The sequence below is a fragment of the Lynx rufus genome, unplaced genomic scaffold (genome assembly GCF_022079265.1).
Source record: "Lynx rufus isolate CCGP_SWC_20201006 ecotype Redwood Valley unplaced genomic scaffold, mLynRuf1.p SCAF_11, whole genome shotgun sequence".
Classification (NCBI taxonomy): Eukaryota; Metazoa; Chordata; class Mammalia; order Carnivora; family Felidae; genus Lynx; species Lynx rufus.
In genome coordinates, this window is record NW_025814825.1 from 60,867,679 (window position 1) to 60,882,903 (window position 15,225).

Here is a 15,225-nt window from a genome sequence, read left to right on the forward strand (position 1 = left end):
CAAAGGTGGGGGTCACTGAAGAGGCTGGGGAACGGCTGTCACTGAGCCACTGTGAGGGACCCCAGCATATTGCACGTGCCATCAGTCTTTCAAAGCTGACCTGGGAGCCGTGGAAGACACTGCGTCCCAGCAGCTGGGATTGCACATTAGCTCTAAATGGGCCACCTGGCACTGAGCTTCGGGGCACGGCCGAGAGGGGCGCTACCCGTCATCGGCGTGAGTGGACGCGGAACCCGCAGACAGTGAGGGGGCACGCACGGCCTCTCTCCGCACACACCCGCACAGCCGGACACCAAGGGCATGCACAGAGGGAAGAGGAAACTCACCATGTCTCCCGATCCATTCTTAACAGTGACCCACGTGTGGCTGTCATTGCTCACCATGACCTTGTAGGAGGTCACCCAGTCGCTCCTAAGAGAAAATAAAACGTCACTGGGACTACACGTTGTAAAAGGTCCACCTATTCCCCGTAGAGGCGCAGCAATGAGGGAAGTGCCGTTAGCCCCCGAACAACACGGTTATGAACGGCACGGGTACACTTCTACGCGGATTTTTTTCAATCCAGTTCAGTACTATAAATGTATGTTCTCTTCTTAGATTTTCTAAGAACATTTTCTTTTCTCTAGCTTATTTTATTGTAAGAATACAGCATATAATACGTGTATCATACAAAATATGTGTTAATTGACTATTTATGTTAACAGTAAGGCTTCCTTCTGGTCAACAGTAAGCTGTTAGGTTTTTTTTTTTGTTTGTTTTTAAATGTTTATTTGAGAGAGAGAGAGTAGGGGGAGGCGAGAGAGAGAAGGAGACAGAGAATCCCAAGCAAATTCTGTGCTGTCAGCTCGGGGCTCAAACTCACAAACCACGAGATCATGACCTGAGCTGAAATCAAGAGTCGGACGCCTCATCGACTGAGCCACCCAGATGCCCCAGCGGTTAAGTTTTTAGAGAGTCAGAAGTTATACCCAGATTTTTGACTGCACAGGGTGTCGGCACCCCTAACCCCTGCATGGTTCGAGGGCCAACAGCAGGTCCCAGAGGTGGAAGACGCTGTTTCACACCCTGGCCCCACTGCTCACGCTCCCCGTGGCCTCGGCCGGCTAACCGACCCGTCTGTGCCACTGTTGACTCATCTGTAAAAAGAGGGTCTTATAAGCACCAAGCGTAAAGGATGAATGTGAGCCTTCGATGGTTTAATACTCCTTAAACACATAGGAGAGTGCCTGGTCTCTGCTCAGCTCTATCTGTCGATCACACATAAAGACACAAGCGTTTACGTATTTCTTGATTCTGCACATTACATCACACACAATAGTCGAGTTCCACGTGGAAAAACAACCTCAGTAAAAACTGCCAAGTCCCTCTAGAAATTTCCTTTGGAAAATGACTTGGGAACATAACACACTAGATGCCACGAACCACAAACCTAACAGTCTGACTAAGAGACGCTGGGCTTCTCCTTGGCTGTCACAGCCACTGAGACAATCCCTCCACCCCCAGCAATGATCCAGTGACAGCTGGGCCCAAAGCCAGACCCGCCATCACCCCCCCACCACCACCGCACAGAGATCACGGAGGTGACAACGGCCATGAATGGACTTCCCACAGTGGGGGTCAACCCGATAGACCATGCGAAACAACCACCTTCGCGTGGAAAACACATCTTTTTCCCTCGAGCCTCAGTCGTTTATAACATTCGTTGTTAATCGATACGGAAGATTCTTTCTGAGCACCGTCCTTTTTAATTTTTAAAATACTGGAACTAAACACCAGTGTAGTGATCCTCTGGAACATTCCGCCAGGTGAAGCCCTCGGAGCCCTTCTTTTCCTCCTGTGAAATCCGCTTGGACTCAGGATCCAGGTATATCCCGCTATGGTTCTGAGTTTCTGAATCAGTGCTGCCTAGTAAAGTTCACGTAGAAACATGCGCTGCGTCTACTCATTGTGGCTCATCTGACTTGTGAAAATCATTCCTAGGTGCTTTTATTCGTGCTTGGAAACAAACCCTCCCCTCCAGCCTTCTCTCTCCCCTTCTGTCCTCCTCACCAGCTTCGTCTGAATGCCTGCCGGAAGCCAGAAGCTGTCCAACAACCTGTCCCCCACCCCCGGGAGGGTGAAGGCTGAGCCCACGCCTGGAGATTTAGATGCATCAGGCATGTCTTCTGAAAGGCACCTCGGCACAGCTCAGGTCTTTTGCGCTGGAAAATAGCCTTGCCCCGAACAGCAACCTGTTTCCCACGTTCAAATAACCTCCAAAGGCCTTGAAACTGCAGCCCCTTTTGTTATGTGTCTGTCTGTCTGCTAGTAACACCCCACAGTGACACGGCAAGGCAGCCCGCAGGGGTGAAGGGCACATCCCATCTACAGAGATGGAGGTGGTGGCCTTAGGAAGCCTCTGAGTCAAAAGAAACACACAAGGGACGCCTGGGTGGCTCAGCCGGTGAGGCATTCAACTCCTGATTTCAGCTTCGGTCATGATCTCATAGTTCATGGGATCGAGCCCCACGTCGGGCTCTGTGCTGACAGCGTGGAGCCTGCTTGGGATTCTCTTTCTCCCTCCCTCCCTCTCTCTCTCTCTCTCTCTCTCTCTCTCTCTCTGCTTCTCCTCCGCTTGCATGCGCACTCTCTCAAAATAAATAAACATTTAATTGAAAAAAAAAGACATACAAACGAGAGAGGGGCAGAAAGAAAAATTAAAAAGCTCTGCAAACAAAAGGGGAGAAAGAAACGAATGAAAACCAAATAACAATTTCTCAAACTTGAAACAAATGTGGATAAATCCGCTAGTTATGTTTGAAGGGCAATTAATTGTTTACGCGGCTCTGACCTCTCCTCTGGACCCCAGACCGCCATCATTTGTTCTGTCTGACCTCTCTCCACTTCTCATGCCCCACCTGAAATTGACCTCGCCCCAACCGACTGATACATGTCTCCGCTCTGAGCCCCAACCTGGGCCAGACCGAGCCTCTGCCTTAGAAAAGGTACTGGTATCCCCGCAGGGGAACAAAATCCCTGGGTCCTCTGTGGCGCCCCACTCTCTCTCCCCCACCTGCCCACCTCCACTCAGACCATCACCAAGTTCCGCCAATTTCACCTCCCGGGTTGTTTTCTAGAATCTCTCCAACTCTCTCCAACCTCACTGCCACCACCCCAGCCCATTCTCTCTGGCCAGGACCGTTGCATTTCCCTCCAACTGGTCTCTTGGCATTTAAACTGCCTCCCCATCTATCCTGCAGTCAGAGACTGGCTTTTCTAATGAAATATTATCATGTCACCACCTGCTTCAAATACCACTCGCTGGTGGTAAAGTCCCAATCCTCATGATGTTCTAGAAGCCTCTTGCTCACCTTTTGCTTTGTGTGCTCTTTCTTTCAATTCCTGATAGCGACTACACCCTCTCTTGCCTCAGGGCCTTTGCACATACTGTTTTCATCTTCTTCCCCTACCATCCTGTCTGCCTCTAAATTATTCAGACTTCAAACCATATCAGATAAGCCAGCCCTCATCCTGCAATCTAGCCAATTTCTTTTCTTGTATGTTCCTTTCTTTCATAGTTTAATTCCACTCATAATTGTATATCCCTTTCTAGAATTTCCTGACGGTGTCTTTACCTCCCACTGGAGTATAAGCATCTCAGAGATGGAGGAAGAAGAGACTATGGCACTTCAGAGGATGCAAAAGGAAGCCGATGTTCCTGGAGGGCAGAGTGAGAAGCAGGGCAGGACAACTGGGACTGGGTGGGCTTTGCGGCCCACTTGATGGGGGTGCACCTTCCTCTGCCAAGCAGTAGGGAGCCAGCCCCCTTGCTGTCCATCAAGAATGGTCAAAAGCACCTCGAGACCAATTAGAAAGTCTTGCAAAACTTCCACCTTATTAACAGCACACTTGGAAATCAGAGACTACCTTAGCGTCTCTTGTTTCCTCTATGAAACTGGCTCTCCTTCCTACCCCCTTTGAACTCCCGCTGAAACAGAAGTGATGGCAGAGGTCCCCCTGCCACAGGTTTATGAATAAACAGCCTTCCATTCTATCTTGGGCTTAGCACGGCCTTTGACAATTCATACTACTGCCCATATTATGATTTTTTTCATTCTCACTGCTGTCTAGTATTCCGCTCAGAGGATGGGCACTTTGTCCATTTTATTGCTATAGAGCATCTGAGTAGTTTCCACTTTGGGACACTACGAACGGTGGTTCTGTAAATATCCTTGCATGTATCTTTGGTGAATTTATACAAAGTTCTGCTTGGTGTATAATTAGAAACGGGATTGCTGGATCGCAGGGTCCCAGGGCATAGATATGTTCAGTAGTAGTAGTTTTCCAAATTAGCTCTCTATACGCAAACCAGCAAAGTAGGAGAGTTCTGGTTGCTCTGAATTCTTGTCAGCACTTGGTATTACCTTTCTTTTTCATTTTAGCCATTCTGAAGGCTGTGTCCTGTTACTTCATTGTGGTTTTTCTTTTAATTTCCTGGATGACTAATGAACTTCGACATGTTGTATGTTTATTGGGCATCTGAATATCATTTTCCGCAAAATGCTTATTCAATTATTCCCCCTTTTTAATTAAGCTCTTTCTCATTTTGATTGGTAAGAGCTCTTTATGTATTCTTTTTTTTTTTTTTTTTAATGTAGGCTTCACATCCAGCACGGAGCCCAATACAGGGCTCAAACTCACAACCCTGAGACCAAGAGACCAAGACCTGAGCTGGAATCACGAACTGGACCCTTAACCAATTGAGCCCCTCTTTCTATATCCTAGATGGGAGTTTTTTGTTGAACATATGGATTGCTACTATCTTCTACAGCTTGTATTCTCTTTTTCATTCTCTTTGTGGTAGCTTTTGGTAGAGTTTCTTAATCTTTACATAGTCAAATTAATCTTTTTTATTTCTTTACTGTTTCCAGTATTTGTGCCTTTTTCAATAAAATTTTGCCTACTCCAAGATCATAAAGATTGTCTCCTATGCTTTCTTCCAAAAGCTTCATTGCTTTACCTCTTACATTTAGATCTGCACGCCATACAGAGATCACTGTTTGGTGTGAGGTAGGGGTCAAGATAGACTTTTTTTTTTTTTTCTATCAGGGCTTCCAACTTACCTAGGACCACTTATATGATTATTTTCCTACCGTGCCTCGGTGACACATTTGCTATAGATCATGAAATAGTATATGGGTGGGTGTGTTTCTTGATACTCTTTTCTGTTCCATTGATTTATATAACTTTATAGTAAGTCTTTATATCTCGTAGTGTACATTTCCCCACTCTGTTTTTACTTTTTACAGTTCCCTTGACTATTCTTAGCCCTTTGTGCTCTCATATATAAATTCTAGAATCACCTTATAATTTCCAAAACAAAGACCTTTGGATTTTAATTGGGATGGCACTAAATACATAGGTCAGTTTTGAGGGAATCAACATTTCTCAATGTTAGATCTTCTAATCCATAAACATGGTAATTCCCTCTATTTATTTAGGTCTTGCTTTACTTATCTTTCGTTGGACTTACCCCTAGGTAGTTGATGTTTTCCATAATTTTATAAATGATATTACCTTAAATTCTATTTTCTCCTTGTTTGTTGCTAATAGGTAGAGGTACAAATGCTTCTTGTGTATTGATTTTGTACCCAGTTACTTTGCTAATTCATTCATTCTAATAGTCTAATAGGGATTCCTTTGGGGGTGTGTGTGTGTGTGTATACACACTTCACACTCAGCCTGGAGCCCAATGCAGGGCTTGAACTCATAACCCTGAGGTCAAGACCCAAGCTGAAATCGAGAATCAGACGTTTGCTGACTCTCGATTTTGGCTCAGGTCCATGCTGTCAGTGCAGAGCCTACTTGGGATTCTCTCTCTCCTCTCTCTCTGCCCCTCCCCTGCCCGCCCTCCCTCTCTAAATAAATAAATAAATACATAAACATTAAAAAAAATCAGGGGCACCTGGGTAGCCCAGTCAGTTAAGTGTCCGACTTCAGGTCAGGTCATGGTCTCGTGGTCTCTAAGTTCCAGCCCCACGTCGGGCTCTATGCTGACAGCTCGGAGCCTGGAGCCTGCTTCAGATTCTGTGTCTCCCTCTCTCTCTGCCCCTCCCCTGTTTGCCCTCTGCCCATGTCTCTCAAAAATGAATAAGTGTTTTTAAAAAAATTAAAAAAATAGGGGCGCCTGGGTGGCTCAGTCGGTTGGGTGTCTGACTTGGGCTCGGGTCACGATCTCACGGTTCGTGGGTTCGAGCCCCGCGTCGGGCTCTGTGCTGACGGCTCTGAGCCCAGAGCCTGCTTCAGATTCTGTGTCTCCCTCTTTCTCTGCCCCCCCCTCTACTCATGCTCTGTCTCTCTCTCAAAAATAAATAACATTAATTTTTTTTTTTAATTAGAAGGAAAAAAAACCAAAACAGGCGCTTAACCAATGGAGCCGCCCAGGTGCCATCTCCTTTGGATGCTTTTAAGGACATGATCATGTCTTCTGAACATTATGACAACTCCACCTCTTTATTTCCCACTGTCAGGCCGATTATTCTTTTTCTTGCCTTATTTATTTCACTGGCTACGACCTCCAGTTCAACGCCAAAAGAAGGGGTGCTAATAGATGACCTTGTCTCATTCCTGAGACTGAAGAAAGGTTTAGGTGTTTCACCGCTGAGTAAGGTGTTTCCTGTAAGCTTCTTCCCGTGTTTGTTTGTTTCTTATTTTAACCAAGTATGAGTTCGTGATTTTGCAAATAACAAGAAAGTCTGAATGTCTGCAGCTTCGGGCACTTACTCAGCTGGTCGGCTGTGTCAGGGTCAACATCAACGGACGTTCATTTTTCATACTTGCTCTCTCAGGGTTCTCAGAGAACGCTGCAAGAGGGCTCAGTCTACATTCGCTTTTCAATATTCGTTGTTTGTGGTCTAAGGAGGTGTTTTTCATACTTGCCTCAGGGTTCTAAGAAAACATCAAGATACACTCATTTTTCACACTTACTGTCTTTGGGTTGGAAGCTAGTAGCTGCAGCTGCATAACATATCCGTGTTCAGAAAATATTGGATAGTATCTTTCAGTTTCTATCAAATCACTTTCTAATGTTGTAACAGGACAGTGTGCAATTCCTGTTGTTTGGGCTTTTTTTTTTCATATTAGAAAAACTATAGTACTTGAAATGAGTTAGCACACACAAGCTTTAGACTCACTGCAGAAGCTCCAGGTAGATTCCACAGTATGTGCCCTGGAGCCCTTCACTGCAAGGGGCTTGACTGCACTGTACCATAGGTTTTTCTATAGATGTTATTTTTTCAGACTAAGGAAGCTCTTATTTATTCCTCGTTTAAAATGAAGCCTCTTTTTCTTGCTTTTAAACACAAATGGCTATAAAATTTTTCAGACGCCTTTTCTGCATTTATCAGAGTGATCATATTATTTTTCTCCTTAGTTCTGTTTATGTGGTGAATTACAGTGTTTGGTTACAACTGTGGCTAAACTACGCGTATATACCCAGAATAAATCCCACTTGGTGGTGACGTACGATCCTTTTTACGTACCGCTGAATTCAAGTTAGTAACATACTGCTTGACATTTTTTCTATCTATGCTCATGAAAAAAAAATTGTTGCACAATTTTGCTTTTTGTAATGTCCTCATCAGATTTTGATAACAAAGTTTATGCAAACTCATACTTAGGAAATGCTACACTGTTTTCATTCTCTATATTTTTTTAAGTGCCATTTCTTTCTTAAGTGTTTGGAAGAATTCAATCGAACTTTCTGAAATGGAGAGTTTTTTGGGGTTTTTTTTGTGGGACAATATGTAACAATGAACTGATATTTTTAGTAGATATTGGACTACTTTGATATTCTATTTCTTCTTCCGTCAGTTTTAATAACTTGTGCTTTTTGAGGAATTGCTGTATTTTGGCTATTTTCAATGTTATTGGCATAAACTTGTTCTTAGTATTATTTTATTGTCTCTCTAACGTCCGTAACATTTTTAGCAATGCTCCCCTTTACAATTTTGATATCGGCCATTAATTTTTTCCCTCTTTTCCTAATCAGCCATGAGTTTATTAATTTTATTAATCTTTACAAACAATCAACTTTTGATTTCGTTTACCCTCTCTATTATTTGTTTCCTACTAAGAACCACATAAAACCATGTGTTTCCTGTTAGGAACCATATGACCGAGACTGAAATGGTTAATTATCAGCAATTTCCTAAGGGGCAAACTAATATCTTATTAATTTTTACTCTTATCTTTATTGTTTTCTTCTTTACATTCTTTTCTTCTTTACATTTCTTCTGTACATTCTTTAGGTTTGATGTGCTGTTCCTTTTGTACACTTTCTTGAGATCATTAATTTTCAGTCTTTCTTCAATCCTAATATATGCATTTAAGGTTATAAAGTTCCTTCTGAGAACTGCTTTAGCTACATGCCATAATTTTTATATGTCATATCTTCCTTATCATTTAGTCAAAATATTAATTCCAGTTGTCATTTCTCCTTTAATCATGGACCATTTAGGAGTACAGTTTTGTATTTTTATTATTATTTTGTTTTGTTTTGAGAGAGAGAGAGCACATAAGAGTGAGGGAGAGGGGCAGAGGGAGAGAGAATCTCAAGCAGGCTCGACACTCAGTGCAGAGTCTGACACAGGGCTCGATCCCACAATCCTGGGATCGTGACCTAAGCCAAAATCAAGAATCATCCAGGCACCCTTAGGGGTACAACTTTAAATTTCCAGGTGTGGGGGATTTCCCAGTTATCTTTTTATTACTGATTTCTAGTTTAACTCCATAATGGACAGAGAACAAACTTCGAATCACGTCAGTCCTTTCACATTTGTTGAGACGTCCTTCATGGCTCAGTATATGGTCAATTTGGGCTAATGCTCTATGAGCACTAGAAACCAATGTCAGTTCTGTAATTATTACGTGCAGTGTTCCGCATACAAAATTCTGATCAAATGTACTGTGTTATTCAGATCTTCTGTATACTTAAGGATTTTGTGCCTGCTTATTCTATTAGTTATAGAAAGAGGTGTGTAAAAGAATATCAACCTGATGGTGAATTTATCTGTTTCTCCTTCTCCTTCTCTAAACCTTGGAGTGCATACAGATCTAAGACTCTCACATAGTACTGGCAGATTGACTTTTATGATTAAAAATGCCCCTTTTTTATTTCTATCAAAGCTTCTTGCCTTGAAGTCAACTATGTCTGACATTAAGATATCTAATTTTGTTTTATTTTGGTTAGGGTTTTTTTATTTCTTTTGATTCGTTTACTTTTAAAATCTTCTGTCTCCTTAAACATAAACTCTGTCTCCTGTAAACAGCATATGATTCAGTTTTATGAGGTTTTTTCTCCTTAAGTACAACATGATCGTATTATTTTTCTCTTGGAGGATGTATATAGTTCATTTCAGTGTAATGCAACTAATGTATTTGGATTTATATCTATCATCTTACTATTTGTTTTCTATTTGACCCATTGGTTTCATTTCCCCTTTATTTTTTTTTGGCATTTTTTATTTGATAAATCAAATATCCTTATTATTCTATTTTCTCTTTATTAACTGACTAGTTATATACTCACATTATTCTTTTCATAATTACCTTAAGTATTTCAATATGTATCCTTAAGTCACTAGTCTTTTTTTTTCAATATATGCAATTTATTGTCACATTGGTTTCCATACAACACCCAGTGCTCATCCCAAAAGGTGCCCTCCTCGATGCCCATCACCCACCCTCCCCTCCCTCCCACCCCCTTAAGTTACTAGTCTTATTCAGATTATAATTTCTGCTGCTTCCATGATCGTATTCCGACCATCCAACACTTCAAGCCCATGTACCCCTCCAGCTTTTGCATTCTTTTGGAACACAATTTTAATTTTTAATCCTATTTATTGTCAATGTTATATTTATATATGTGTACTAAAGATGTACTAAATATTTATATTTAATACTTAATTCATCTTAGTCTATATATTTTTTGAATCTCATAATAAATTTCCATTGTTTCCTATTAATAATACGAATAAGATTTACAAACCTACTCATTGACCCTTTCTGGTTCTTCTTCATTTATTTTTGCATTTCCATGTTTCCATCCGGTCATTTTTTTCTGCTTGAAGAGCTCCCTCAGATACTGATGTTAAATCAGGTATGCTGGTAATAAATGTTTTCAGCTTTTATTGTCTGCACATGGCTTTATTTCATCTCCAGGTATGAATGATATTTTTGCTGGCAGTTCTAGGTTGACATTATTTCCCCGCAGCACTTACAAAATTTGATTTTGTTGGCTTCCGAGGCATTGTTTTATTCATACACACAATCTGCAGCTACCGTCACGGCATTTAGTAAATGTACAGTAAGAATATGAGTACGGAAACGAGTGCAAAGCCCTTCAGCTCAGATCCAGCTTTGTCATTTACTAACTATATAAACTTGACACGCTGGCAAACCTTTCCGAAAATAGTAAGGATAGCTACAAGGAGGTTGAACGTTAACTTAAAGATTGAGAGACGTTTTGGTACAGTGCTTAAGACCTCAGGCTTTGAGGGTCAAGGAGTCCAAACAAAAATCTTACTTTTTGCCATGACATGTATGAGAGTCATGTGACCTCCGAGCTCCAGCGGTGAACCAAGGTAACAACTCTATGTCTTTGCACAAAGAATGCAGAATTGAATGAGGTAATAAGGCACGTAGGGTCTGAGCACAGGGCCTGGGACACAGTAAATGATCCATAAATCTCAGCTCTTAAGAATGACACTATCGTGGGGCGCCTGGGTGGCGCAGTCGGTTAAGCGTCCGACTTCAGCCAGGTCACGATCTCGCGGTCCGGGAGTTCGAGCCCCGCGTCAGGCTCTGGGCTGATGGCTCAGAGCCTGGAGCCTGTTTCCGATTCTGTGTCTCCCTCTCTCTCTGCCCCTCCCCCGTTCATGCTCTGTCTCTCTCTGTCCCAAAAATAAATAAACGTTGAAAAAAAATATTTAAAAAAAGAATGACACTATCGTGAATTAATACGCTGTCCAATGCCGTACGACAGGACTGCAGCTGCACTTTAAACATAATTCCGATGCTCCCCCAGACACTTCTGAAAGTGACTCCTCCTCAAGCTTACCCCTTTGCACCCCAGTAAGGGGAACAAATCTGACAAAGCCATAAAGAAATTAAGAATTAATTAATTAAATCTTCGTTGAAATTACGAAGGTTGATGATCCAGGATTCCAGAAGAGGTTATTTGCCAATCCATAATGCTGTGGTAGGATTGAATCTCGCCTGAAAGTTAACACTGATAACACTGTAGAATGTGTTAAGCCCCGCCCCTCCTGCACCTGCTGTGTCACAGATATCGCGTCAGCCTCAGGGAAAGAAAAACAAAAAAACAAAAAAAAAACCAAGGTAAATTACACATGATCTCTTCACTCGAGGGTTTTAGAGGTTAATGAGGAAGACAGGGAGGAAAGCTGGAAGTCGGAAAAGAATGTGATTAAGTATTGCGATGAGGCGGTGGTGGCAGGTCCGTTGTGATGACGGAGCCAGCTTCGGAGATCTCAGAACTATAATGTCTGTGTTTCCTGGCCTCTTAATCCTTGGGGGAAGGTTTGCAAATTCACAGCACTTTGTGGCTTTCTTCCACTTGCCTCAGAGAGATTTTTCCACATCCCCAAACCACCTTGACATTTCATTCTCTGTGACTGCACATTTCAACGCAAAGCCACGCAGCCCAAGTAAAGAAATATCGGTGTCAAAGACTTTCCGACCGCAGGCAGACAGAGGGGACTCTCCTCTGGGCTCCAGCCAGCTCCCTCCCTTAAAACAGAAATCATAATCAAAACAAAACAGAAAGTAAGTAACAGGCCTAACCTTGTAGGAGATTTGCCACACTCTCTTCTGGTCCCGCTCAAACAAATGAATGTTTTTAACCATCAGTGGGCTTGCCAGTGAGTAAATGGAAATCTCCAAGGAAAAGAAAAGAGCTGCGCACTGGGAGAAAAGGGCAGAGCTGCCTCAGGGAACAATGCACCTAACGGTGCCAGGATCAAATCACAAAGCCTAGGACAACAGAAGCTAGAGAAGTTGAACTCGGGATTTCTCCCTGGACCCTCGAAGGGAACCAAAATGAGCTCAGAACAGTAGTGGCCGCTTGGCTCCCAAAAGAAGCACGCACAAATCCTGTCTGAGGAAGAGTCTTCGGTATAAGCTCTCGAGGTTTGGCCAAATTCAATCACATGGGAGCTCGCGATTTTTAAAAACCATGCACACACACGAACACGCTTTCGGTGAGAAAGAAACAGCAGCAAATTTAAACCCTGAGGAACTTAACTGTCTGCAAAGAAACAATTCAAAAGAAACTAGAAAAATTATGATACTTGCTAAGATAGTCCAGCAAGGTGACTGGACGTAAGACTACGATACAAAACTAATTACAGTTCTATGCAGCAGCAGCCAAAAATAAGGGACTTAGAGATGAAATGAACAAAAGATGTGTAAGAAATTTATGGAGAAAACTTTATTATTAAAAGACGCCTTGAAAGATATAAATAAATGGAAATCTATAACATGTTTGTGGATAGAAAAATCGGGGCACCTGGGTGGCTCAGTCGGTTGAGCGTCCACCTCTTGATTTCAGGTCACATTTCAGGATTCATGGGATTGAGTCCCACGTTGGGCTCTGCACTGGCAGCTCGGAGCCTGCTTGGGATTCTCTCTCTCCCTCTCTCTCTCTCTCAAAATAAATAAAATGAACATTTTTTTCAAAAAGAAACATTATAAACATGTCAATTCTCACCAAAAATCCCACAGCATATTAAAGAAACTTGACAAACTGATTCTAAAATTTACATGGAAGAAAATCATCAAGATACTTTACGAAAAGAAGAAACTGTGAAGGGAACTGTCCTATCAAGACATTAGAAGTTACGGGGCACCTGGGCGGCTCGGTCGGTTAAGCAACCGACTTTGGCTCCGGTCATGATCTCAGGATTCGTGAGTTCGAGCCCCGCGTCGGGCTCTGTGCCGACAGCTCAGAGCCTGGAGGCTGCTTCGGATTCTGTCTCTCTCTCTCTCTCTCTCTCTCACTCATGCTCTTTCTCAATCTCTATCAAAAATAAATAAAACAGTAAGAAAAAAGATTTTAGAAGTTATTTTAAGGAGCTTTAGTAACTAAGACACTGATAACGATGGATATATAGACAACTTTATAAATGGAAGAAAACTAAGAGCCCAGAAACAGACCCATGCACACACATGAACTTGATAGAGATGTCTTTCATATCAGTGGAAAATAAACGAACTGTTAAATAAATGGTCTCAAGGCAACTGGATACTAATATTAACAGAAATTGAAATTGGGGGCCTTATGTTTCACATCTTTCACAAAAATCATTACTGAATGGATAAACTACTTTAAAAACTTAAAACTTAAAAAAAAAACCCTGAAGAATATATAGGAGAATTTCCTCATAACTAAGAGGTATGGAAGGATTTTATACATAAGACAATCAGTTTAGCCATAAAAGACAAATGAACTGACCTCCATTCAAATTAAAAACTTTTACTTTTCAAAAGACATCATAAAGAAACCAGTGAGATAAACTTGAAGCTGGGAGAAAATATTTTGAGCACATTTAGCTAACATAAGGATGAATATGTAGACTATATTTTTTAAATTCTTTGTTTTTTAATTTTTTTAATGCTTATTTATTTTTGAGAAAGAGACAGAGAGTGGAGGAGGGGCAGAGGGAGAGGGAGACACCGAATCCCAAGCAGGCTCCAGACTCCAAGCCGTCGGCACAGAGCCCGACGCGGGGCTCGAACCCACGAACTGCGAGATCGTGACCTGAGCTCAAGTCGGATGCTTAACCAACTGAGCCACCCAGGCGCCCCTGGTTTTTAAATTCTATAAACCAATGAGACAAAGAAAAAAAACCATACACTGTAAAGATGGAGAAACACGACAGGTATTTCATGGTAAAGGTAACAGAAACGGCAAGTAAACACAGGAGAAGTCCAACCCTATTTGTGGTAGGGGATGCAGGTCATGATGAAAGCTACAGATTGATGATACTCTTTCTATTGAAAATCAAGGCAAAAGTCAATACCAATTGTTGGTGAGGGTGTAGAGAAACTCTAAAACACTATCGAAGAAAGAGCAGATACTCGGGTAACCGCTCTGGAACACGACGTGTCATTTTTCTCTTAAACTCCACCTTTGCATACTTTCCAACTCAGATACTGCACTCCTCAGTATAGAACCCGGAGGTTTCCTTGCACACGTGCTCCAGGAGACAGAAGAGCGACACTATTTTTTTTTTTAATTTTTTTTTTTCAACGTTTATTTATTTTTGGGACAGAGAGAGACAGAGCATGAACGGGGGAGGGGCAGAGAGAGGGAGACACAGAATCAGAAACAGGCTCCAGGCTCCGAGCCATCAGCCCAGAGCCCGACGCGGGGCTCGAACTCCCGGACCGCGAGATCGTGACCTGGCTGAAGTCGGACGCTTAACCGACTGCGCCACCCAGGCGCCCCGAGCGACACTATTTTTAAGAGCAAAAAGATAATAACAAAATAAAATAAGGAAAAGTCAGAAAGGGAGCGATCCCGTCTACCTTAAGGAAGAGTGGTACCACTCACAGTGTCACAGATCCAGTGACACTACAGGTAACAACGCGGCTGATCTTTGAGGCAGGACGTTGAGTGGAAAAAGACGAGTTCCTAACGCTCCCTCGGGTATAAGGTCATTTTTGTAAAGTTCGAAGCAAGAAAGAGAATCGTTTTGCACGTGTGATCCACGGCGATAAGACGGTGTTTAAAAGGCAAAGGGGGATACACCCTCAGAAGGAGAATGGTCCCACTTCTGGGAGGAAGCACGCGTGGGATCAGGAAACAGCGCATAAATAATCCCAGCATTACTGGCACAAGTGGGTTCATGAGTGTTGGTTTCGTCGCAATGCTTAGTACCTTACGTATATTACATCGTTCCTTTGTATCCATTAAATATCACATAATGAAACAGCTAAAATACTTATTTGACTGTTGTATACATAATAGGCTTCTGCTTCCTGTCTCTCCACACCGGGATGTTCCCGCCTCCCAAACGTCAGTCTCTGTCCTACTCCTCTCATCCGTAGGCTCCAACCTCCAGGATTTCAGTATCCCCAGATCAATCACCAAACGTTTGGGGGTATTTAAACAAGTTCTCTGGAACTGTACATTGTGCACAGTAATTGCTCTCAGTCACAAAT

At 42.5% G+C, this 15,225-nt stretch overlaps 1 protein-coding gene across 1 annotated transcript in view; it reads right to left on the minus strand.

Annotated features, from left to right (window-relative positions):
* Positions 1 to 15,225, minus strand: part of CPXM2 (carboxypeptidase X, M14 family member 2) — a 138,910-nt gene that overhangs the window by 43,194 nt on the left and 80,491 nt on the right. The window contains exon 5 of the mRNA XM_047072753.1: positions 327 to 411. Within this exon, the coding sequence (XP_046928709.1) occupies positions 327 to 411 (85 nt within the window). The remainder of the gene's footprint in view (positions 1 to 326; positions 412 to 15,225) is intronic.